Source organism: Podarcis gaigeae (genome assembly GCF_964106915.1).
Source record: "Podarcis gaigeae genome assembly, chromosome: 12".
Lineage (NCBI taxonomy): Eukaryota > Metazoa > Chordata > Lepidosauria > Squamata > Lacertidae > Podarcis > Podarcis gaigeae.
Genome location: NC_139688.1, coordinates 6,905,533 through 6,930,590, shown reverse-complemented (window position 1 = coordinate 6,930,590; position 25,058 = coordinate 6,905,533). Strand labels below are relative to the sequence as shown.

Here is a 25,058-nt window from a genome sequence, read left to right as displayed (position 1 = left end):
ATTTCCCCCCCAAAAAACTAGGTGCGTCCTATGGGACGGAGCGTCCCATGGGACGAACAATACGGTATCTCACTGAAGAGTAGGGCTTGCTTCCAAGCACACATATGTAGGATATTAAGGGCTTCTTCCCACTTTGATTTCCCTTATTTCTTCCTAATGGGTCATTTCTCTTCACTGATTTCTTGAAATCACACAACCAGAGTCATTTAAATATTAAATACTTTAATTGTTTAAGTGTTAGCAAGCACACATAATAAGCACTGAGTGAAAATTACAAAAAGAGAAAATAGTATATCTTATATGGGAACCAGCAGCAGATAATGAAACATAGATAGAACTGAATACTTGTAGCAATCAAGCTCATACCAAGTTAACATTATATATAAAAACAATGCTAGAACAGGTCACTCACCATGATTTTTATAGGATTCACCAAAACTCTTAACAAACCTTTTTCAAGACATCACAACTTTTTGTGCCTTTCTACAAACAAACCATTTTCTTAACATAATGGACAAGTGCACACATGTTAAGTGACTTCACACAAGTGATGGTTTAGCCATGGCTACACGGCATCCCATTTCACTTAAAGTAATACCACAGGTCAGTGTAGAACAAACATCATCACCATCACCATCGCCATCATCATCAACCAGAAAGTTACAGGAGAGGTAGAAGTGAGATTTTTGCAGGTTTCAGACCCACAATTGTTTCCAGATACAACGAATTAGCACCTGAACTGACCAGCGGTAAAGTATCTTACAGCAACTGACCTCTCTGTCAACATGTTTCAGTTCAAACTAGCCAATCGATCAAATCACAATAGTTTTTTCAATTATGTAAGCAAAGTGTACACATTTTTATCATTCAACAAGATCGGCTGAAGATGCAACAAGGTATTAAACAGCATAGTAAAATAGTATGTCTTCACATTATGATAAAAACAAATTTAAGCTTCTCTTCCAAAATGCACTGGAAATGGGTCTCATTTGAAAGAAAAGGCTCATGTTTCTGCACACCACAGACATTCTGTACTCACTTGTTTTGAGATGACCTCCTGCCCAGTATACAGTCATCTCTTTTTCTTATCAATTTTGCTAATAAGTACAATAATTTATAGTTTATTTGGCAAAGCAGGCAAGATATATTACCTGCAACTAATTGTTGCAGTTTTGTTAAATGTTTCTCACCAACCAGCTAAACCTATCCATAAGCTGAATAAGTAACTTAACACTTTTTTCCACTCAAAACTGTAGTATTGCTATTAAGTTTAACAAAACAAAAAAACCACCCACATTTTTCTTTAAAAAAATGAAACCTAGAGCAAAAAAAATGACTTTTTAAATTACTTACAAGATGCTACGAAATTCTGTTGTAAAAGCACTTACAAGTACAACTATTCATTTTCGTAATTTTATATAAATGTTTACCAAAAGTTTAAGTGTGCTGGTGATTAAGACCCATAAAACCATGCAGGGTACAATTTCAAGCTGGGTTTCCAGACAGGCAAGTAAACACACACACACACACACACACACACACAATCTCAAAAACTTGTAAATTTGCAGGCTGACTAGGTGTCTACAGTAGAATATTTAGGCTTAAATGAAAGCAGTCTGTTTTCCTCATTCTAAAGGTGCATTGTTGTTGTTTTACAGATAATCCTGTTTCTAGCATTTATTGGTGCAAAACATTAAAGGAAAACCAAACACCATCAAACATAAAAATAGGAAACTAAAACAATGGTCAGTAAGAACCATTAAAACCAAAATAATGTTGTCTATGCAAAGTATTCCATATGCTTGGTAGAGCTCTGTTCAAAGCAGCAGCCCCGTGACAGCCCCATGGGAGACTGTGAATTTTAAAACTAGTTCACAACAAAGCGTTGAGAGTGTTGCTCCAAAGAGGAGGAACAAAAAGCACAAGTGCTTCTGGGCACATGCAAAGCAACCTTTGCCTGGTGAATTCTGTAGCTTTAGGTAACAGAAGATCAAGGTATTCTTTTAAAAAAGGGGAAATGGATCCAGATACTGGTCGGTGGTCTTCTGTTTACAGAATTAAACACTTTCCTGCTATAAAGGATCTGCAGAGTTGGGCGATCCTTTGGAGCAGCTAGGGTGGGAGCAGATGGGATGGAAGGAGAACACCTCCCCGCTATTGAATTTCAATTTGCAGAAGGGCTCCTCTGGAGCCAAGCCATTAATGTACTACTCACTTTGTATCTCATCCTAAGACTGAAGGCTGCAACATTCTAGTAGCATTTTGTCTACAAATAAACAAGTCCTACATAAACAAAATGCCAAATAATAAACCAAACTAGACTCACATTTAGTTTTATGGTCATCTGGTTACTATAAGGTTCCTCCCGTCTTTGCTACTCTTCTCAGTTTCCAACATCCCAGCATAAGAAAACAACAGAACTCATCTTCACAAAAACACACACACATGCACACACTTTCAGACAAATCTCTTATTTTAGATTAGGAACCTCTAAATTTTGCATATCTAAACTGCATAATAATTTAACACTCCTGATATCTGAGTGCTCACAGGGCAAGTTCAGCAGGAGTTGTTAGCTGGGACATCACAGTGTGCTTTATTTGGAACATTGGTACATATTGACATGAGTCAGAGAGGGAAAGAACTGCATTGGTCCTGAGCATGCCTTATCTTCCAGCTTAATGTGTATAGGCGAAGTTCAGGATTCAAAGCAATGCAACTGTTCTGTATCTCCATGTGAAGAGCCCATGTATTGATTCTACAACACATGTAAGTGCATGTCCTATGTGGCATTAGTACCATGTGGCCACCAGCCAGCTGAACTTAATACTGCTAGAAAAACATCCTGCACAAATCAATGCAAGTGCAATAGAACTCCCCCCCCCCCCCCGTTCCAAAGCAGAAAACTGAATTTCAGTTCACACGAATTAAATTTAATTTTATCTTTTGGTGGGCATATGTTATAGCCGTTTTCTACTTAAAAAAAAAAGCCAGCACAAAAGAAAATTAAATGAGAATGGATGCCTTCATAGGCAATATAACTAAAACAGGCACGTTTTATATATTCTAAAGCTAGGGAAACCATTGCTGGAAACTGATTATGAAACATTCATACTGTAAACTACAGCTATCAAATGCAGCTTATTATAATCCCTTTAAATATATTGCTTGGTTGCAACAAAAAGTGAGTACACAGTTATATTTTATCTTTTAAGACTTTGAAAGGCACATTACTTATAACCACCAATTATAACCACAGTTTTAAACAGTTTTCACAAATTAATTACTCGGGAGTGTCTAATACACCCATTACTACAAAGCAGTCCTGGAGAAGTACTATGATTTGGTCAACAGAAAAAAAGTAAAGACTACCAAACCACTGTTTCTAAACACAGTAAGATTGGTAAGAGTTAAATATGATCAACTCCTCACACTGTAGACTAATTCTAATCCACAAAGCATATATGACCTCATGACATTTAGTGCAAAATGCACAAAGCATAATTTCTCAGCATTAAGCAATACAAAGGCTGAACATACCAAACTAAGTAAGAAAATGGCACTCCGATTATTGTGCCTTTCAATGATTCCTTTGTTTTTTAAAATGAAGAGAAAGAGCATGAGGTATCTGCAAGTTCCTGCTACACACACCTTACAGTCCTTTTACTCATTATTACATTTACTCTAAACATTCACAAAGCCAGGCTCCTATTTGCTTTACTGCTCCTTTTGTGCCAGCATTTGGTGGGAGGGAGACTGGGTGAAGATCGCGCTACGCATTGTCACCACAGCTATAGGTGGCTGCCTAGCACTGCCTGTCTCTGCTCCCTTCTCAGCTAATCAGGAAGTGGCTGGGAGGGGGCAGAGTTTGACCTAGACAGGCCAGAGGTAGAACTTCTTCATTACCTGTACACAATAGGGCTCAAAGCTGGGCCTGGGGTGTGGGGAGAGAGATTAAGTACATTTATGACGAATCCATTAATTATGCTTCTGGGAGCAGTAACCAATTTAAAAACTTAGTAAGCAAATAAAATCCGTTCCAAGCATTCAAACTAGGTTTCTTCTACCAGGATCCCTCACATTTCCAAAATGATTCTTTGAACTGAGACAACTGTTCTCCAGAATCTACCACGGACTTATAAAACACACACACACATTACTTGTTTATCAGTACACAGAGGTATTCTCACGTTTTACAAGATTGTTAAAACATTAATACTCCTAAGTGACAAGAACTCAAACATTAACGCTCCAATCCAGAGATTCCTGTCACACACTGATGCTCAGGAACATACACACCACTTCCTATATGGACTAGGGTCTCCTCTTGCCCAATTTGTCAGGGACCAATTTATGTGTGTGCACCCCTTACGCTGTCCCCAACATTACAGTGAAAGTTTTGGACTGGTGCCTCATCTGTTCCAGTTCTTGCCTTATACATTCACAATGGCCATATAATATATCTGATTGTCCGAGACACAGTATGAAGCCTAATAATGATGGTGATTAAACATACAAAATTTCCTCATGCTAAAAATAAATCAGCCAGCTTTGGTAACCTAGTACAGATTAGTTTTATATAGCTCTTCCTACAAACACCCCATCTCTACAAACATTATATACTGTGTATATTTATAGGTTATATATACACACACATACAGACCCTGAGCAAACGTAAGCCTGATTATTAGGTCTTGCAATAGATCAAAACATATATTAAAATAAAGTAAAAATAATATATTAACCATTAAAATAAATACTCAAATCATTAATAGCCATATGTTCATTAAGTGCATAACAAGTTAAATAGTAGTTTTAAGCCACTAAGGCATAGATATATTCCATTTCTAAATCTAAACAATTTAATCTCACTGGCTAATGCTCACTATAATGCAATACTTAATGCTACACATTTATAACTCCTTTTGATTTTCTTTCAGAATCAACAGATTCTGTTGTTCTACCACACTTAGGGAAGCTGAAGTTTTGATTAGAGCAGCTTGACACCTTTGTTGCTAATACACCTTCCAACACTCCTTCCAGATTTAACGCAACTAACATGAGCTGCTGATTTAATGTAACTACTGTGAGCCAGACCATTGACAATTTCTTCCTCAGCTCCTGACAATACCATAATAAATGTGCATTATTAATTATCAGTGTGAAACAAACAGTATTCAGTAATGACTTTGGCACTTAAAATATTAGCATTACAAAACCGAGGAATGAAGTGGAACTATGTGTTTGATTGGTATCACAATTAGCTTCGCCACTTGCTAGTTTCCTAGTTAATGGCTTGAGTTACAGCTTTGGATTGGTGGCCAAGAATATGAACTACTATTGCTTGTCTCCACTTAAGCTGACCCTTTCTGTTTTACACGCTAGACATACATCACCAATATTAAGACTGCTGCAATACTACTACAGAAATGCATGTTATCTAGGCTTGAATCTCAGCAGTGGAAACGCAGCACAGATCCACTAGACTTGCTGGAAGCCTGGCGTATTTTCTACACTGCTGCAATTATTTGGATGCATTCACTGTATGACCTGTGGAGACAGTTTGTGGTTATCTCTCTTGTTTTCTTTGTCATCATGCTCCACGATGCTCTTCACTTGCAAGCTACCAATGACAGGGCAGAGCTCTTGCAAGGCCCTTTCCACTTCTTCTTTTTTTGCTGGCGTGTTCATTGAAGTTTTCGACAGGGTCATCTGAAGAGCACACCATAAAGCTGTACGTGTTTTTCGTGTGAAGAAAGCCAAATCTTTAATGGCAACCGCCAGAGCAAGGACATCTATAACAAAACCACCATAGCATCATTTACAATTTCAAGAGAGTTATTTCTCCCCAATACTGTAATATAGAGTCTGCTAACTTTTTCAAAGAACCAGCCTCCAGATGTGAATACTTTATTTATTTTGATTTCATAAAATTTATATTGCTTGATGGTAAAAAAACAAGCAAACCTCAAAGTGGTTTACAAAAAGATAAAACAAGAAAATCAAGAAAGAATTGCAACAGTACTTTAAACATATGAAAGTTAAAATGCTAAAACAGATTAAAATTACCTCAATTTCTTACGCATCTGGGTAGGCTTGTCTAAATAAGAATGTATTTAGCTGACAAGAGTGCGGTGAAGTATTTCACTGCCAAAAGTATGCATTAAGGACTTTCCAAATCCATATCACATCATTAAATAGATGCACAGTCAGTCCGTTAGTGATATTTTCATGCATTTACAGCATAGGACTTAAGGCGCAGGTTTCTGCAGGAGACTGTGTTGTAAGCAACACTACAAATGAACATTTCAAGATTCTGCTGAAGGGCTGAGGAAACTTTTCATCCTGGCAGCTGAATCTAAAGTATGCTGCAGAAAATGATCCTGGGCAATCCAATTGGCTTCAATTGGAAGCTACTGAGTGGAATCAACCTCAGTGAGGTTTGCATTTGACATCAAATTTAAAAAGCAGTGAATTACAAGCCCCACTTGCCAATGAACAATCAGGGGTTGCAGCCTTGCCTTTACCTGCCTCACATCTGAGCGGGGATTTGGGAAAAACAGTCTTGCAGGCCAAAGTAGACCCCCTTTCAGGTTTAATTAGGCCTTTGGGCCAGAGGTTCCTCTCTGCTTTACTTTTGCATTCAGCATCAACACTTACATCAGCAGGATTGAGACCTCAGTTACTGAGTCTTACTTGAATATTTAATGCTTGGACATATAATAACACTGAAGTTTTACAATTATATAACAGAATGAACCACCCGTTTTCCATTTGCTATTTGAACACACCTGTCACAAGTTTTGACTCAGGATCTCTTGTAAACACAAACAAAATGCCTCTCTGGAGCAACCTACTTTTCTCATGCATCTTGATAATTTTAATATGAAAACCTAGGTATCAGATAATGTTAAGAAGTCAAAGAACTATTGGATAATAAATATGACGTGTCTAATCACAATATTGGCATTTACATGTCATAAAGCAAAGACCTCTGTGGTAATCTGTGTCTCAGTCCTAGAAGGACCTTCTTCATGATTTTTGTTGACTTAGAAGAAGACTCTGATGAAACTCCAGATATGAGTGCTGTACTAAAATACACTACAAATACAAAATATAATCCAGACACTTTGCACCCAACCAACTAAACCTGACAGTAAACATGCAGCAGCCTCTCAAAGCAGAAAGTTGCCACTTCAGCAGCTTTCCTTGTACTGTATCATGATGTTACATGTTTTCTCTTTGACCAACCACCACAAGCAAGAAGATGCATAATGTTGCAACATTATGAGATGAAACAAGTTATATTAGAAAAGAAGGAACGGCAACAAAATGTATTCCTGCTTGCAGCGAGTTGGACTTAGATGACCCTTGTGGTCCCTTCCAACTCTATAATTCTATGATCCTACCACTAAGCCTAAAAAAGAATTATCCTAGATCATGGGTAGGCAACCTAAGACCCGGGGGCCGGATCCAGCCCAATCACCTTCTCAATCCGGCCCGCGGACGATCCGGGAATCATGCATGTTTTTACATGAGTAGAATATGTCCTTTTATTTAAAATGCATCTCTGGGTTATTTGTGGGGCAAAGGCATTCGTTTGTGTGTTTTTTTCAAAATATAGCCTGGCCCTCCCACAAGGTCTGAGGGGACAGTGGACCGGCCCCCTGCTGAAAAGGTTTGCTGACCCCTGTCCTAGATCCAGCCACCTGGCAGAGGGCTTTGAGGCCTCTTGTAGGAGGCAGTGGGATGGGTGGGGAAATGTCCACTCTAACATAACAGGAACATAGCAAGCCTTATACAGAGCCAGAAGAATGGCAGACAAAAATAATGGACTATGCAGAATTGGACAAAATGACAGGAAGGATTCGAAACCTGCGGGACCAGAGATTTATAGAACATTGGAAGAAGTATATGAACTATTTGAAAAGCAATTGTAACCAACAAATTACGCTAGCAGGACTACAAGAAGTTTTGTAAGGAGGAATATATGAAGTGCTACAAAGTAGATAAAGAATAAAGATATTGGTTATGAGTTTTAAATGTAACAGGAAAAATAAGAAATGTATAATAAGAGATTAGATTGGAAAATTTTCAGACAGGACTGATGGAAGTCAAAAAAATTGAATACGATGTAAAAATATGTTTAACTACGGCTGAAAATGGTATGTTAGAAAAACTTTTATATATATATATATATATATATATATATATATATATATATATATATTTGCTTTATATATATATATATTTGCTGTATAATGATGTATTATACAGAGCCAGACCACTGTTGCAGCTTAGTACTGCCTACTCTGATGGGCAGCAGCTCTCAAGGGTTTCAGACAGATGACATTTCCAGTCATACCTGGAGATGCTGAGGACTGATCTTGGGATCTTCCGCATGCAAAACAGCTGCTCCACCAGTGAACTATGACTCTGCCCCCTATTGCCTGCTGTAACAATGTGATCATTACGATCATTACATAAAACAGATTAGGCTTTTCACTCCAGAATGCAGATTTAACCTAAACCCGTATTAAGATTTTGCTCTCTGAATGGGAACATTAATACAAAAGTCTGTTTTGCAGGTGCCTCAAAGAAATACCTCAGGTACCTCAGGTTAAGTACTTAATTCGTTCCAGAGGTCCGTTCTTAACCTGAAACTGTTCTTAACCTGAAGCACCACTTTAGCTAATGGGGCCTCCTGCTGCCGCCACACCGCCGGAGCACGATTTCTGTTCTCATCCTGAAGCAAAGTTCTTAACCTGAAGCACTATTTCTGGGTTAGCGGAGTCTGTAACCTGAAGCGTATGTAACCTGAGGTACCACTGTACTTGCCTTTTTCATTGTTGTAACGAGCTATTCCTTGCCTCTGATGATTAGCAGCGTTAACAATCTCATCCTTGCGTCTCGCTCGGGTAGCATAGATGGCTTCCAAATGACATCTCAAAGTGGCAGATATGTTACCATGGGCAGGATTACCACAAAGCCGTTCCATTTTCCCAACTAAAGTGTGTACCTAAAAAAGAAGAATACTTCATTAGGGTTTTTAATACTTAAAAACAATCAGATAGCCAAAATCACGTGACAGCAGCTAGGCACTTCACGCTAAATGTGAGACCACAGCTAATCTAAATTTAGTAGAAAATAGTTTGGAGGAGAAGCAGTTAAAAGCGATTCAGCCATGAATAGAAGCGACACTCCTCGTTGCAGCATGAGAAACATAAAACTATGTTATGAAATTACTGGCAGGCAGGCAGGGAAAGCAGAGGAAGCAAGGAAAACAGTGAAGTGGCCCTTCAGGGTTCAAGCATCCAGCCATCCTCATTTGTATTGTACATTCATTTATATTTCTATCCCACCTCGCCTAAGCTTGAAGGAACACACAAGACACAAAACAGCCACTTTAAACCAGAACCCCAACAGTTCCCAAACTCCTTTTTAAGATGAGTCTTCCAACCCCTTCTAAAGGCCATCACAGTTTTTCTTCCTCTGGAAGGCTGCTGCCCGCCTCAGACTGGGCTAACATAATTTCTCAAAAACGTGACGAAGCAAAGCATCAACCAGATCTGGGGTGAATGTGCTTACTCTCGCCTGCTCTCGGAATTGGTCCACAATCAGACGATCCACTCGGGAAGGCTTGTCGGGAAGCCGGGAGAAGGGAGCATTATTTGAGCTGGATACCTGCTTCCCTGGGAAGTTTCTGGCCAGATCTGCCTCTGCCTGAAGAGAAAGCCAGAGAATTAATGGAATATGTTCCTCTCTATTGCTCTTTCCCATCCTCTCCACCCGTTTGTAGCTGGCGAAAAAAAAAGTAAAAATGCTCCCCCATTTCCTACCATCAACCCAAAAAAGCCTACAGACAAAAAAACACACGGGTAGAACAGGCACTATGCAGTTTAATCATTCTTGGCCATATAAGAAGGCAATTTCAGTCTTGCCCCAGTCCTCCTGGAAACTGGGGATAACGAAGAAGCCATGCAGATTATGTTATCCAAACTTGGAAAAAGATTTGTCAGGCTAGATATAGTCCCCAGTCTTAAGTTTTCCCACCTCTCCACAATGTCACCAGTAATGATATTAACATAAAAGCTAATGTCACTGTTAACTTCCCCTAGGTTTCACCTTACTAGAGACCACATTACCTTTTTCCGTTCCCTCTCTAGTGCTCTCCACTGTTCATAACAATCTTCTAGATGACTATGAAGCTCATTTGCAGCTCCACTGCGATGCTTTGGAGGTCTGTAGTGGTTAAGAGGTGGTGGAAAGGCAAAGTATTGTGCAGGCAAATCTCCACAGAAGAGTTTGTTAAAGAAAGGACTCAAATAGGGTAGGTCCTCATAGTGAAGGAGGTCAGCAAGTTCAGACAACGGAAATGGCAATGGAGAAAATGCAACATTAGCTGGTGATGAAAATGTGGGAGGATTAAATGGAGGAAAATTAGGCATATGTTTATAACCAGGCATTAATGGGAAGAGAGGTAGGAAAGAAGGATTGATGAAATCAGACAAATTGCTGCCGTTCTGTTCTTCTGTTCTTCTGAATATATCAGGCTGCGTTTGATTTGGGCTTGCATAGCCTGGGTGTGGAATCCAATTATTTTTATGTCTTCTCTCATTCTGCCTAGTTCTCTCATCAGTACTGAGCTGGCTTTGCTTTTTATGAAAACTATAGTGTTTCGCAGACTCATGTACGGAATGCTTTTGTGACAGCCACCTGGAGGAAGCATTTGTGGATACTTCACCACAGTATCCCTCTCTAGTAGCTAAGGAATCCCTCTGGGCGTGTCCAATAGGGTTAGGTTGCTTCCTATTTTCATTGCAGTTTGAAAACCCTGAGCTGTTAGGAATGTTAGCAGAGATGTGTTTCCCATCTGTTCTTGAGTTCAACATTGGTGCCACCTGTGAATAAGAAGGCTGGGCTATAGATTGACTGGTGCAACATCCAACAGACTGAGTTGAACACCTTGAAGACAACTGAGAACTCATTTGCTTTTGCTTCTCATAAGTTGCAAACGATGTAGCCACTGGATTTAGTATCTTACTATCCAGCCATGTATATCCATTGTAAGATGAATTCATATTCTGCAGTGCTGGCTTAAGAGGCAAGTGATTGCAGGATGCTTTCTGATGATGTAAGGACATCTTACATTCAGTATTGCCGAAGTCCCCCTCTGTAGTGATGCAACTGTGGTTATTTTGTGGGTGGTTTTCCTGCAATTTTGCATTCCTTCCTTCTGGAAAGCTATTCTCTTTATTAAATGGACTGAGAAGGTATGGAGATGAGCAACTAAACTGTTGAGAGTCATAAATAGCTGGAAAACCTGTATATCTTATATTCTGCTGGATCACTGGATCCCATATTCCATCAGCGGCAGAATTAGACAATTGAGTGAAATATTTGCTTGATCCTTCTGTGTCATTTTTCCCAAGCACGCCTCTTGCATGGCCAGCTTTCTGGAGTTCTTTAGCAGTATTCGTGCTATCTTTTATTCTAGTATGAGATGAGAAAGTGCTAAAATCAGTATGGCTCTTCCCATTGCCACTGTTTAACTGATTTTTGTTATAATTGGGTATATTCTGATATGCAAGTCCACCTTGGTGATTGATTCCCTTACTCTTGTTTTCTGAATCAGCATTCTTCAAAATCTCATCAGGTGACCGACTGCAAGGATCAGAAGTCACAAGCCAGGATCCTATAACATGGAGATCTTCAAGTTCTTTCTTTAGTAATTCTACAGATGATGTCTTTTGCAAGTTTTCTTCATAAATATTTTGAGTACCAACAAGGTTTGTAGGATCTCCATTTTCCAAGCATTTTGTAGGAAAAAGCCCTGAGAAGTTTTCAGTTTTTTCAATGTCGGATGACCACACGGGTGGAAATAATCTTGATAGAGAATTCCTGTAACAAACCAACAATTTAATGCTAAAGACATTTTGTTTCTACAACATAACAGATGAAGCTGCTTTATACATTCACATTAATGAACCACTTGCCACTGTATTATCTACATTTAACAGGCAAGAGGTATTTTCCAGCCCACTGGTTGAGATCCTTTTTCAACTGGAAATGTCAGAGACTGAACCCCATTTGCCTCCTCTAACAATCTTTGTTTTCATAAATTCTGAAAAAACATGCCATTTATGCTAAAAACATTAAAATGTGAGGATTAATATACTCTTTTGCTGAGCTGACTGTCATCTTAGGAGTTTTATTATGGTGAAAGAGCAGAACAGCTTGACCTATATAGATCTGGGGGATGAGATGAAGCAATCTTAGCCTGATATAGAATTGTAGAGTTGGAAGGGACAACAAGGGTCATCTAGTCCAACCCCCTGCCATGCAAGAATCCCAACTAAAGCATCCATGACAGATAGCCACCCAACCTCTGCTTAAAACCTCCAAGGAAGGAGAGTCCACAACCTCCATAGGGAGACCATTCCACTGTCAAACAGCTCTTACTGTCAGAAAGTTCTTGCTGATGTTTAGTTGGAATCTGCTTTCTTGTAACTTGAAGCCTTTGGTTTGAGTCCCACCCTCCAGAGTATATATGCTTAGATTACCTAGGAGACCTTTCCTGTCAGCTAAGGCCAACTGCAGAACCAGGGGAAGATTATTATTATTTTTGTAATCATGGCTGAACAAGGAAGGGTTAAATCTCCACTCCCCAAAAGCTAGTTTGATTAAAATTACCCTCTGTGCCTTATATTACATTTTTTAAACCCTGTTGTGTGTAGTTGCTAAGAACTAACTCTGACCCTTAGAAGCAGACCAAATAGGCTGATTTTAGAGGAATGTTATTAGTTATTCTACAGGGTATTAATTGTTTTATTAGGAATAGCAGGCCATAGAGGGCTGCCCTATGTGATCAGTGAAAGATTTCTTTTCTTTCTTTCTTTCTTTTTTGAGCTCTGAAGGAATCTCACTCCTAGTTCTGAACTAGTTAGCATTTTAGGTGCCATCTGCTGGTAGAGATAGGTATTTGTTTACCAGTTTAGAGTGCTACAGAAAGAACCATTTAAACAAGTCCAACCTGCTTCTTTTCCTACAATTGTCTAGACCGAATAAGGCTCTCGCTGCCATCCTTGAATGCTATTGAATTCAATCTGATATTCTGATGGACTCCTCTAGACAACCTGTTTAGCAAGGCCAAGAGGGGGGTCTTATCAGATGGGCAGCCCAGGACCTCCATACACACTGTCCAGGCTTGTGTCCAGGGGAGGTCTCTTCCGACAGATGGATGCCAACCTCCTGGTCTGCTCACACCCAACTTACAGAGAATTTAGACTATATCTGGGCTTCATTGAGCATTTGTTCTGATTTGTCTGTGAGGCTATATGACAATGAGTGTTCATCCTGATTCAGTGGCGTAGCGTGGGGGGTGCAGGGGGGCCCGGCCGCACCGGGCGCAACATCTGGGGGTTAGGGTTAGGGGGCGCAAATCCACGGGTTAGGGGACGCAAATTACTTGCCTTGCCCTGAGTGCTGACAACCCACGCTACGCCACTGTCCTGATTTGCTTGCAAGGTGTTTACATGTCTTCCCATTAACCATCTGTTAATCTCCTACTTTTCAAACCAGTTTCCCATCACCTTATAAAAAGCAAAAGTCTGGCCTTTTTAAAGTGGATTGGTTGTGCTATGTCAACAGAGCCTTTAATTCATTTTGATTGTGCAAACTTAGGGCTTGTTCACACTTCTGCTTGTCCAGCCACTTTCCCCTAGGAAAACCCGTTGCTGATCGTTGAACCAAAATGTACGTCCATCGTTTTTCCTTTAGCTTGATGTTTGTTCTGATTCAGTGGTAAACTGCAGGTTTTCCCAGGGAAAGTGTCAGGGCAAATGAAAAAATGCTCTGAAAGCACGGGACAAATGAAAAACCTCTTGGATCCACGGAACCAGGAGAAGCGTGGACAAGCCCTTAAAGTTTTGATATGCCCTTGAATTCCTTCCGCTAAAGACTTTAATGTGCTTAGGATCAAGAGTTAGCAAAGGTAAGGAGAGAACAGTTTTCGTGAAGCTTATAGGTGACCTTAAAATAGATATTTATATAAATAGTCATCAGCTTACCAGCCTGTAACAGGTTCTTGCTTGTTTGGCTCTTCTAAGATGCTTGTCACTAAGCCAAACATATCAGGGCCATTGCCAGAATAAGATAAATTTACCTGTGTTCTGAAAAGAGAGGTATTTGAGTATCACCTGTACCAAGAATCTAAGAAGAATGAGCCTTCTAAATGAAGTACCTTGAGTTTGGGGTTTTTTTCAGAGCAATATTTTCATGTTACTGAATAGTTCCGTATGCCACCTCAACCTTGGTGGAGGCAACATAAAATAAATAAGGTAAGCAGAATAAATACCATAATTAATAAAAGCATTTGGGAAACTGAGAAGAAATATTTATTGAAATTAATAAGCACTTCAGATATGAAAAAGTTAAAGTATTACCCCGCTTGGCCTTATCAAGAAGATCAGAGAGCCACTAATGCATGGGAAATAAGAAACACTGTGTGTAGCAGTGAGGTAATAGGATGAGATGTAAGAATGTAACTAAAACAGGACAAGTTAACTGTCTTCCATTGTATCTTCCCACCACTTTTAAAGCAGGAGAGAACAACATGACCAAATAAAGAATCATGTTCTGTTTTTAATTTTATACATACTAATCCCAGCATAATCACACCCCCAAATGACATGAACGAAGAAAGGGTATGTGCAGAAATTCTAAGCCAAACAAGCCATAGAGTAATCTTGATTTTAGAAAATGCATATAAATGGAAAGAAGCGAAAGAAAACCAGACCAAAATCAGCAAATTAGAGCTTGCAATCATTTCATAAGCAAACAAGCTGAAGTCAGACATGGTGAAGTAAATTCAGCACCAGTCTGACAGCAGAGCTTTGGAGCAAGAGACAAAATGCAGATATTACAGAAAATATCAGTAAATGAAAAAAGACAGAAAAGGAAGCAAAAGTGAGCATTGTGCATAGTGTACTATGAAGACTCACAATCTGGTAAAATGAAAATGAACTCTCTTCTTAACCTGGCTTCTCTCCAACTTATTACTTCATTAGGCAAAAAGCCAATATAAAGGTAAAGGGACCCCTGACCATTAGGTCCAGTTGTGATCGACTCTGGGGTTGCGGCGCTCATCTCACTTTATTGGCCGAGGGAGCCGGCATACAAGATGATCATGTGGCCAGCATGACTAAGCTGCTTCTGGCGAACCAGAGCAGCACATGGAAACACCGTTTACCTTCCCGCCGGAGTGGTACCTATTTATCTACTTGCACTTTGACGTGCTTTCAAACTGCTAGGTGGGCAGGAGCAGTGACCGAGCAACGGGAGCTCACCCCATCGCGAGGATTCGAACCGCCGACCTAGAATCATAGAATCCTAGAGTTGGAAGAGACCACAAGGGCCATCGAGTCCAACCCCGTGCCAAGCAGGAAACACCATCAGAGCACTCCTGACATATGGTTGTCAAGCCTCTGCTTAAAGACCTCCAAAGAAGGAGACTCCACCACACTCCTTGGCAGCAAATTCCACTGTCGAACAGCTCTTACTGTCTTACCTTCTGATCGGCAAGTCCTAGGCTCTGTGGTTTAACCCACAGTGCCACCCACGTCCCAAAAGCCAATATAGCTCCTGCTAATTGCTTTAATATGGCATTTTAACAATGTCACCAAGCAATATTAAAACTGGGATACAAACATCAAGCAAAGAGACTTGATTCATCAGAACAGCACATGGAAATAGGTAACTTCACTGTATCACTTATATCAAAATATTGCTCACAGCAAATTTATGAGACATACAACTACTGCAAAAGGGGGAGAAATCTAAATATAATGGATTAGTTCTGAAAATCGAGAGGATGTTTCCTAAGTCACTCTACTTACTGCATTAAGCTGTATTCTCATGCACTGTCTGAATTACAACTGCAACAAAGTTGGCCATACATTACAGGAGTTTTATTCTGTAACAATATCTTCACTGCAAACAATTGAGTAATGTTAAGGAAGAGTACTATATAAAACTTTGCTGAAAGGTGTATCCAGTAGTGTAAAAAGGCAGGGGAAGTGGGGGGGGGGGTACCCAGGGCTCATCCATACTTCTTGTCCCACTCCTTTCCCTCAGGGAAAACCACTCTTTAGAAGCTCAGTTGGAGCAAACAGCAATTCGAGATTTTCCTGGGAAAGGAGCAGGGCAAGGGGAAAACTGCTCAGATCAGTGCTTTCTAGGCACAGGACAAGCACAAGTGTGGACCAGCCCTCTATCAATTCATTTGTAGATTTCTAGAAAGAACCACAAGGTGGCAATCACTTCATACCTTTTTTTGGTGCAGCCATGTAATGGGGCAATAGCGTTGGCATCATCTCCACATGTTGACCAGCTACTGTAAAACTGCGGAGACTCCACAGTGGAAGGTGTGTTAGTTATTCCTCCAAACAAAGGAGAGAAGAGCTGTGTGTCCATTTCTTGCTTAGTGCGGTTTACCTGAGTTGAAATTGAAGAGGGAGACATTTTAAGGGGAAAGAGCTTTTTACAGACCAAATGACCAGACAAACTCACTTTGTTGCTTTCCCTTTTGATATTAGAAAATGCAACAAAAGAAAATTATTCTTGTCATTACTGTTTTACAATAATGAAGCATGGGGGAAAGGTACAAGTTCTGGAAGTTATGACATGCAATGCCTTGCTTTAGAAGTGTACTCACAGATCAACATACTCACACCACATTTTGGTAAAGCATGTATGTTCCTACAGAACTATTAACTGCATATATGGCAGTCTTCTGAGCAACAGCAGAAAGAAAGTAATAGAGCACAAATGAGACATAGAGGAATACTATATTCACCAGTGGGCACTGGGAGAGTGTCAGGTCAACACAGCCCTCCCTCCCAAGACAAAATTTAAGATTAGTACTGCATTCTCTACACAGCTACCGTTGTTCAAGAGAGTGTGACTTACTTTGGTAGTATTCATACATGCTTAAAAGGGGGAACATGTAATGCTGTCCCCTGCCTTACCCTATTGTCAGAGAATACAGAGTACTCTGTGCAAACTACAATAAATAACCAGTTGGTAAACAGGACTGCATTTATGCTTCATGTAAAACGTTCAGCAGAGTTAAGATGTTGAATTGCATGGAATGAAGCAAACTAACATTTATTTGATTTTTGCCTAGAAGGACTTCTTACTGTTCAGGGAGAGCCTGCAAAATGCATTTGGGCACCAGAAGGGAACCTCCAGGCTGCAGGCCTAATTAGGCTTTCCCAATGTGGTTTTTTTAAAAAACACTCTCACCTGTTGATTACCTGACATCAGGCACTAGACTGGTGAATCTGTGGCACTAAACTACAATAGAATTAGGAGCACACTTTAAGTTCACTCCCAAGTCTTCCTTTTTCTGCTGCCCCCGCCTCCAAGACAGAAAAAGGTGGCAAACTCAAAAAAACAACAACAATGGATTCAAGCTGAAAGAAATAATCAGGAAAGCACTTAGTGCATTCCCGGTTTGTCATTTTCAGTTGCTGCGAGTGAAGCCGAGTCATCAGACACCCATCCCATGACACCAAGTGAACAACAGGTGAGTGGTCCTGCTCACTTGTCAAGCTGGAATGCAGAGTGAGCCAGTTCCAGACCCGGCACACCAGCTGGATCCAACCCCACACCTCTGAATTAGAGTGAAAATAAAAATATACCCTAAGAATTAACAAATAGGGCCTGCAACTAAAGGTTGCAGCCTACCCCATTTTCCTAAAGAAGGATGTTCCTCTTCAGAATTCCAGGTGTCCAAGAACAGTAGCCTTGTAGTTAGGTCTGAGGGTGCTGGAGGGGCAAGGCATTTCCTCTGCTACACTACATAATTTTAGGGGGCTCAGGTTTAGATACTTTACGGGGCTCAGGTTTAGATATTCAGGCCAGCACTATACTTGAGGAGTTTCCTTGCTTGGCTTCCATGTTAGGCATGAATGATTTGACTTCCTCAGTGGCCAGCACACCCAGTGGGTGGCATAGGACAGAGAGAATTATCAGTTCCTCTTTAGTCAGCCTACTGCATTTCACTGCTGGCTCCTTCGGGATCCGACATGGAAACAAAGCAGACTGGTGGAGGAAGAGGGACATAATGGCCTGTGCCTCTTCCACCAACCTCTTTACTTGCCTGCATGAATTCCTAATTCATTCAGGCATAATTCATTGCCTGCATGAATTCCTAATTCATTCAGGCAACTAATTAAGCACAAGGCTGATTTGCAAACCTATATACATCTATACCTAGCAAGTCATCAGAGCATGTCTATACTACCACACTCTTCCGGGATAGTCCTGCTTCATTTCTGAACTGCTACACACATACACACAACACACCCTGCATTTGCCAGGAGGGCGAATGATTCCTAATAAAATTCTATTTGCTGTGGACTCACCTGTGGCTCATAATGACTGAATGTGGTGCTTTGCCTAACCATATCCTCATTTTCAGTGTGCAGATTCTTGTTTCTAAAATGAGTAGCATTTCCAAACAGACAGAGGCTTGAAGTCTTAACCACAGGTCTCACCTGTTCAAAAATAATCCAGCATTACACTTAATAGTAGCTTGCAAAACATTTAATAAAGCTAAACATTATTAAAAGTGAAGTGGCATTCTCCCCAATATTTTGATGAAAAAATCTGCAAAAGTTGAACCAAAAAATGAGAAAACATTCAATATACCGGTACTATTGTCCTCTTTTCTAAGGCTCAGTTGCTTTCCAACTCAGTAAGAAACATTCCTTGACAGGTACAAATACTTGCTGCTAAATGTGCACCTTGAATTCCAAAACAATCTGTGAAATGCTGTACTAAAGTCTGCAGACTAGCAGATTGATTAAAGACTAAATTATGTGTGATGCCTGGCTGTGTGGAGCCTGTCCCAGCCTTTGTACTTTTTACACACACACAATGCAGTTGCATAGGCTTCAAATCAAAGTGCAGGGCCAACATGTTTTAAACCCCTTCCCTTTGCGCTGTTTTGGGAACTAAAACCGAATCCCTCCATTTCCCTTTTGCCCTGCAGGAGAAACAATATGGCTACCTTCATTTTTCCAATACAGCAACACAAAGCAGCTGAAGTGGTGCTGAAAAGTTCTGCATCATAACTTTGTACCTTGCCAATGGTAAGCCATCTATTTCTTCTTCCTTTCTTCAAATTTATATCACTTACCTACTTGAATTAAACTCTCTTCTTTTATTATATTGTTAGCTTCGTATTTATATATTTTCCTAGTGGCAATGCCTCTACTTGCATTGTTCACTGACACCTACCTACCCACCCACCGACCTCTTAAACTTCACTAAGCCCTGTTCCCCTTACAACTCACCCCCTGCCCCCTCCTATCACAGCTCACCAAACCCCCACTCCCTCTATTTACACTGAAGTAGCTTGCCTGACTTGCCACTTCTTTCCTCTTCACCCTCTGCTGCTGAAGGTTTCTTTTCTTCTTTCTGTTTTTGAGGGTGTGAGCTATCATTGAGCTGCAGTTCGCAATGTCAGCTGTCTATGGCTAAGCGAACTACAGTGTGACAATATCCTTATGCAAATCTCAGAATATATTGTTCCGCACCATCCCAATCTCCAAGCGATTCCAGGGGTTCCAGGCTCCTACCCAAGGTTTGGTTTACTTGGAATGAGGAACAGCAGACTGTGGTGTCTTTAGGCTGTATGGCTTACAACCTGAGTCTACGATGCAGGGGCTCACAGCATTAACATCCCAGAAGACCTTGCTTCTCCCATAGTCGCAGTCTTGGAATCATGCAGACATCAAACATGGCTCTCATTCTCTGGCTTCTGCCAGTAGCCTGCTTCTAGCCCAGCTCTCACACACTCAACTCTGGCTCTTGTCCTTCTAGCCTCCAGGTGAGCGAGGGGGACCCTCTGACACAAAACCACATCCTTTGTTAATGTATTTTTAATCTTTTGTTGGAAGCTGCCCAGAGTGGCTGGGGAAACCCAGACAGATGGGCAGGGTAGAAATGATAAATTATTATTATTATTTCTTTGTTATTCTAAGGACCATACTTAGGTGATAACTAGATGTTGCTATTATTTAGGAACACCATCTCTTTGACCAGGAAGCCTCTTGACATGGCCTAAAAGGGCCTGTATCTGCTGCTAAGTGAGAGAGACAGATTGGGGATGCACAGGCCAGATTTTAAAACTTATATTACTTTCCTGTATTAGCAAACTGTAACCTTTCTCTCCACACCCCACTAAGGCAGACAGAAAATTTTCTGCTTCCAAATAAGAGTTTTATGGACGGATATAATGGTAGTCAAATTGGGCAGTTTTGAAATCATACAGGAATCATGGGTGCCTATATAATAAATATAAATGCAAAATTATTTGGGCGTGTTAAAATTAGTATCTTAACAGTTTTCAGTTTTAATTTTCTCTCTTGGAATTTCTTAGAACATATGTTGTTAAGTTATCATGGCCTTAAAATATCTACAAGCATTCCTTTAAAAATAATTTCAAATAAAGCTTTGAATTCATTTGAGTATTTTGGGAAGATGAAGCAACATTCATGCTGCAATCCTATACACACATACCTGAGAGTAAGGTCCATTGAACTCAACAGTTCTTACTTCTGAGTAGACATGTCTAGGATTGTGCCATAAGTGCAGTTTATTTGAGCAGGGAGCAAAATCAAAATTTCAGTTCAAATACTTGCAGCTACTTGGGGGGGGGAATAGAAATTATAAGGCATATAAAACTAACATAGTGTATATTTTTAGTTTTATAAAAAATAGTCAAACATGCTAAATTAGAGCCAAATCTATTTAGGGCATTGCAAACTTTTCACATTAAAAGTTTTCCAGAAAATCCACATCACTTCCCCACTGAAAAGTGGTTTCAAGTATCTGGTTAACATACCCCTTGAGAGATTAAATGTCAGCATTTTGAGTAAAGAAACTCAGAAACTCCCTGTTTAGAGACATGACAACACCACCACCTTTCTAACCGTACAGCAAATTCAGCTTCTTTAAATGCAACTTTGCAGAAGTTACTCTCTATATTTTACAACTTCCCTCCCCAAATTCAAAGTGCAGGAAGGGGTAGAAATTTAATTCCCCACCCCACTTAAATGTCCAAACAAACCTGCACAGGGTTTATATTACAGTAGTTGCTTCTTGCATATACACCTTAGCATGAACACAAACCCGAGACAGAAAGTCAGGCACAGGCTTTACATGCATTCAGCTCTGGTGCAAAATTCAATCTAACAGCTATACTGTGTTACATCGCACCTTGTCCAACTGCCCTCAGTGCTGCTATGTGACGCCTAGACATGACAACTCCGTTACTACTCAGATATAGAAACTGTTGCCAGGCTATTGTGTTTCTTCTCCACCCACTGGAGAAGCAGGATAAACAAAGCGAGGAGAATGCAGGGTTGGGTCTAAACACTGACACAGATTCAGAATAAAAACTAACAGCATTATCAAGTACTGTACTCATATGCTCCAAGAACCACATTTAATATGCACACAACCAACCCACAGGAAGCCTGATGGTACTATAAAGCCACAATGCATTTTCTAAACATAAATTGCTTTTTGGACAGATCTGAAGTGATATGCCTCCCCACAAAGATTTTAGAATGCCAAAGGCTCTGTCTGCCTTTGCAAAAACAAGAGAAACTCCGAGCTTACGTTTTTGGCCTTCTTCCTTTACAGCCAGCCTCAGCTGTGACTGATGTCACTGGAATACCAGTATGTGAAAGTATTATGGGAATTGTAGTTTTCAGACTATTGTGAAATAGCTATAAAGTACAAGGCTCTATTACTGCAGTAACTCCCCAGAAACCTGCAAGAGCTATTGTACGTACAGAATGAACTGGGAAGGGACATAAATTAACTATTCTGTTCTCTATGTGTGGCTAGAATGCAGTTTCTATGCGAAAAGAGCTCTCTTCTGCTTTCTATCCTTTTAACATTCATAAGAAACAATACAGTACAGTGCAATACAATACAATACTGAGCTAGTACCTAGAGGAACCAATGGTATGATGGTGTAAGGCAGTTTCCTACATTCTTAGGAAACTGAAAGACTGGAAAGTGACTGTGGTAGCTGGCCCAAAAGTCAAAATTACTTTGGAACTGAAGTACCATGTCTTCCTATTAGAAGTAGACTCAAATTGCTGCACCCATGCTAGTCCCATAAAAAAACAAAATCAAAAGTAACAGTTGTATAATACCTTTATTGAGATAATAAAACAAGTAGGTTTTTAAATTTCTCTCTAGCCCACAGGTCCCATATAATGCAGAGGTGAAAGTGAACAACAAATGTGGTTGCTGATGCACTGTATTACTGAAGGAGACTAATTTTAGGTGGTAGAAGTAGATATAAAATCAACAGAAGCTGAATTTGGGTAGTGTCATCTACTGGCTAGAGGGTACTAAACCAGTTCTTTATTTCACTTTGTGTTTTCTGCCTCATGGGTTACCTGAGTGTCCCAGCTAGAACTGGAGACACAATCCAGTTAACTGTTGACTGTCAAATTTTCAAAGGGAGAGCAGCTATGCTTCTGTCCTATATAACCTTATACACCAAGCGTTCTCCAGCCCAGCTAAATCTGCATTAGCAGTTCCCTCATTCCATCTTATTATTAAACTACATTCTGGGATTTCCCCCCCCCCCCCCATCTAGCAGACAACAGCTTTTATTCCTTTTTAACGTCTCATTCATAACCCAAATGAAGTTTTAACGAACCCAAAGCTTGCTTACTTTTGCTTTCTTCATACAGCCCCAATGAAGGCACTCCCCTACTTTTCCTTTCTTTTCTTGGAGGAGAGAAGGCAGTAATACAAAGCCACCCTTTGGAATGACAGGTGCGCCGTGTGAGAAGTTAGCAATCCACAAGTCACTGGAAGGCCGTGGCTGATTTAAACGCAAATCCACCTGCTCAAGGACTGCAATTTTAAAGACAGGCCAATTTATTCACTGTGCCAGATTTAGATTTTTATCAGCCTGGCGGCAAGATGCTTTGCTGTGCATCGCTAGTAAGGTAAAGGTAAAGGGACCCCTGACCATAAGGTCCACTCTGGGGTTGTGGCGCTCATCTTACTTTAGTGGCCGAGGGAGCCGGTGTTTGTCCGCAGACAGCTTCCGGGTCATGTGGCCAGCATGACTAAGCTGCTTCTGGTGAACCAGAGCAGCGCATGGAAATGCCGTTTACCTTCCAGCATTTCTTGCTGGAAATGCTGGAGTGGTACCTATTTATCTACTTGCACTTTGAGGTGCTTTCGAACTGCTAGCTTGGCAGGAGCAGGGACCGAGCAACCGGAGCTCACCCCGTCGTGGGGATTCGAACCACCAACCTTCTGATCGGCAAGTCCTAGGCTCTGTGATTTAACCCACAGCACCACCCGCATCCCATGCATCGCTAGTAGACAACGTTACATGAGATTGGGGGTGGGCCACATACACCACCCTGGAGCTCCTTGGAGAAGTGGTATAAAAATGTAAGAAGCAAATGAATCAATGAATAAATAAAGAGATATATGAGGGGAGTAGCAAAAGACATGTGATTACCTGGGCTGGCCCAAGACATTCTGGCCCCAGAGTCGAACCACCGAAACAGGCATAGGCAACCTTCGGCCCTCCAGATGTTTTGGACTACAATTCCCATCATCCCTGACCGCTGGTCCTGTTAGCTAGGGATCATGGGAGCTGTAGGCCAAAACATCTGGAGGCCGCTGTTCTCAAGCTGCGGGTCCCCAGATGTTGTTGGACTACAACTCCCATCATCCCTGACCACTGGTCACGCTGGCTAGGGATGATGGGAGTTGTAGTCCAACAATGAGAAACACTGTCTGGAGGGCCGAAGGTTGCCTATGCCTGCACCAGAACGACACCCCGCTAGGGAAGGAGGAAGGAGTGGAGAGCGACACCAGGACCTGTGGGTTCTGCCGCCTGAGGCGCTCGCCTCACGGGTGGGCCGGCCCTGACTTCCACTCTCCCGCCCCACGTCCCCCCTAGACCCTGCCACAGGCGCAAATAGGGTCGCCCCTCTTTCCCTTCCCCGCCGCGCCTCCCGCAGGGCCCCACCTCTGGCCGCCGGTTCCCTCCTGAGAGGCGAAGAGCCAGAGCACGGGCGCCGTCCGCCACCATCTCCTCCTCCTCCTCCTCCTCCTCCTTTTCCTTCCCGCCTCAGCAACAGGGGCGGGCGCTGGTTGGTTGGACGGGGGGAAGTGGGCGGGGCCTGCCGCCAAATTCTTCTCTTTCGCCGCCGCCGCCGGCTCCAGCAAATAGATGGCGAGGGGGCGGGGCCGCCTGCGTGCGTGCGTCTCTAGCAACTCCGCCCACTTTGACACCCAGCCGGGAACAGGCCAGGTGGCTGCTGCGCGCGCTCCGCCCCGCCAAATGAGAACGTTCGAAGCGCCTTTTTCGAACGGCTTGCGCGCGCGCGCGCCGCTGCCCCCGCCCGCGGCACGCGACTGAAAAGTCGTTAACGGCCGTTAGGCTAAAACTGATAGGGTTGGGAGAAACCATTTTGGTCGCGGGGGAGGAGGAGGAGAAGGGAAAACGGGAATGTAGATGGGGAAGAGAGATCATTTTATAAGTTTATACGCATTAATAACAGTCCTTCCTTTCCGTTTTTTTGGTTCCCACAAGCTTTTTGGGAACTGCTTTTAATGAGGGGGGCTGCTGCCCTACTTTTTTTTATTGTAGCTATTCAAATGGTTTTAATTGATTTATATCAATTAATATACAGTGATATAAGACTATACATTTATATAGTCTTATTTCTATGAATGTTCAATTGTTTTGAATGATGGTTTTTTAATTTAAAAAGAAAAAGTTTTAGCGGTTCTTATTTTTATATGTATGCCCTCTTGAGTCCTGTCCGGGGAGGAGGGAGCGAGGTATAAAATAATAATAATAATAATTCTCTTATCTTATTCCACCTGCCCTTTCTATTTCAAATTGAAACCAAATCAAAATGTGAAATATACTCAGAGTCCAGAGTGGATTTCATGCTCTTTATTCATCTCATAGTAGTGAGGAAGGAAAG

The 25,058-nt window shown here is 41.2% G+C and overlaps 1 protein-coding gene across 5 annotated transcripts; it reads right to left on the bottom strand.

The window, feature by feature from the left end:
• Nucleotides 1-205: 205 nt before the first annotated feature.
• On the bottom strand, nucleotides 206-24,199 carry LOC310827693 (meiosis-specific coiled-coil domain-containing protein MEIOC-like). 5 transcript variants are annotated; one of them, XM_083704039.1, is made up of 10 exons: nucleotides 22,769-23,038; nucleotides 21,694-21,742; nucleotides 20,590-20,713; nucleotides 18,429-18,560; nucleotides 16,328-16,494; nucleotides 14,070-14,171; nucleotides 10,146-11,901; nucleotides 9,589-9,723; nucleotides 8,839-9,019; nucleotides 206-5,795 (listed from the first exon to the last, which is right to left on the bottom strand). In XM_083704039.1, exons 4-10 carry the CDS (start codon nucleotides 18,468-18,470, stop codon nucleotides 5,539-5,541), a joined length of 2,640 nt encoding a protein of 879 aa, XP_083560165.1. In that variant the 5' UTR covers nucleotides 18,471-18,560; nucleotides 20,590-20,713; nucleotides 21,694-21,742; nucleotides 22,769-23,038; the 3' UTR covers nucleotides 206-5,538. The 5 variants fall into 5 exon arrangements, with proteins under 5 accessions (XP_083560165.1, XP_083560163.1, XP_083560164.1 ...); XM_083704037.1 differs by lacking the exons at nucleotides 20,590-20,713; nucleotides 21,694-21,742; nucleotides 22,769-23,038 and adding an exon at nucleotides 24,092-24,199; XM_083704038.1 differs by having other exon boundaries at nucleotides 20,590-24,193.
• Nucleotides 24,200-25,058: the final 859 nt, after the last annotated feature.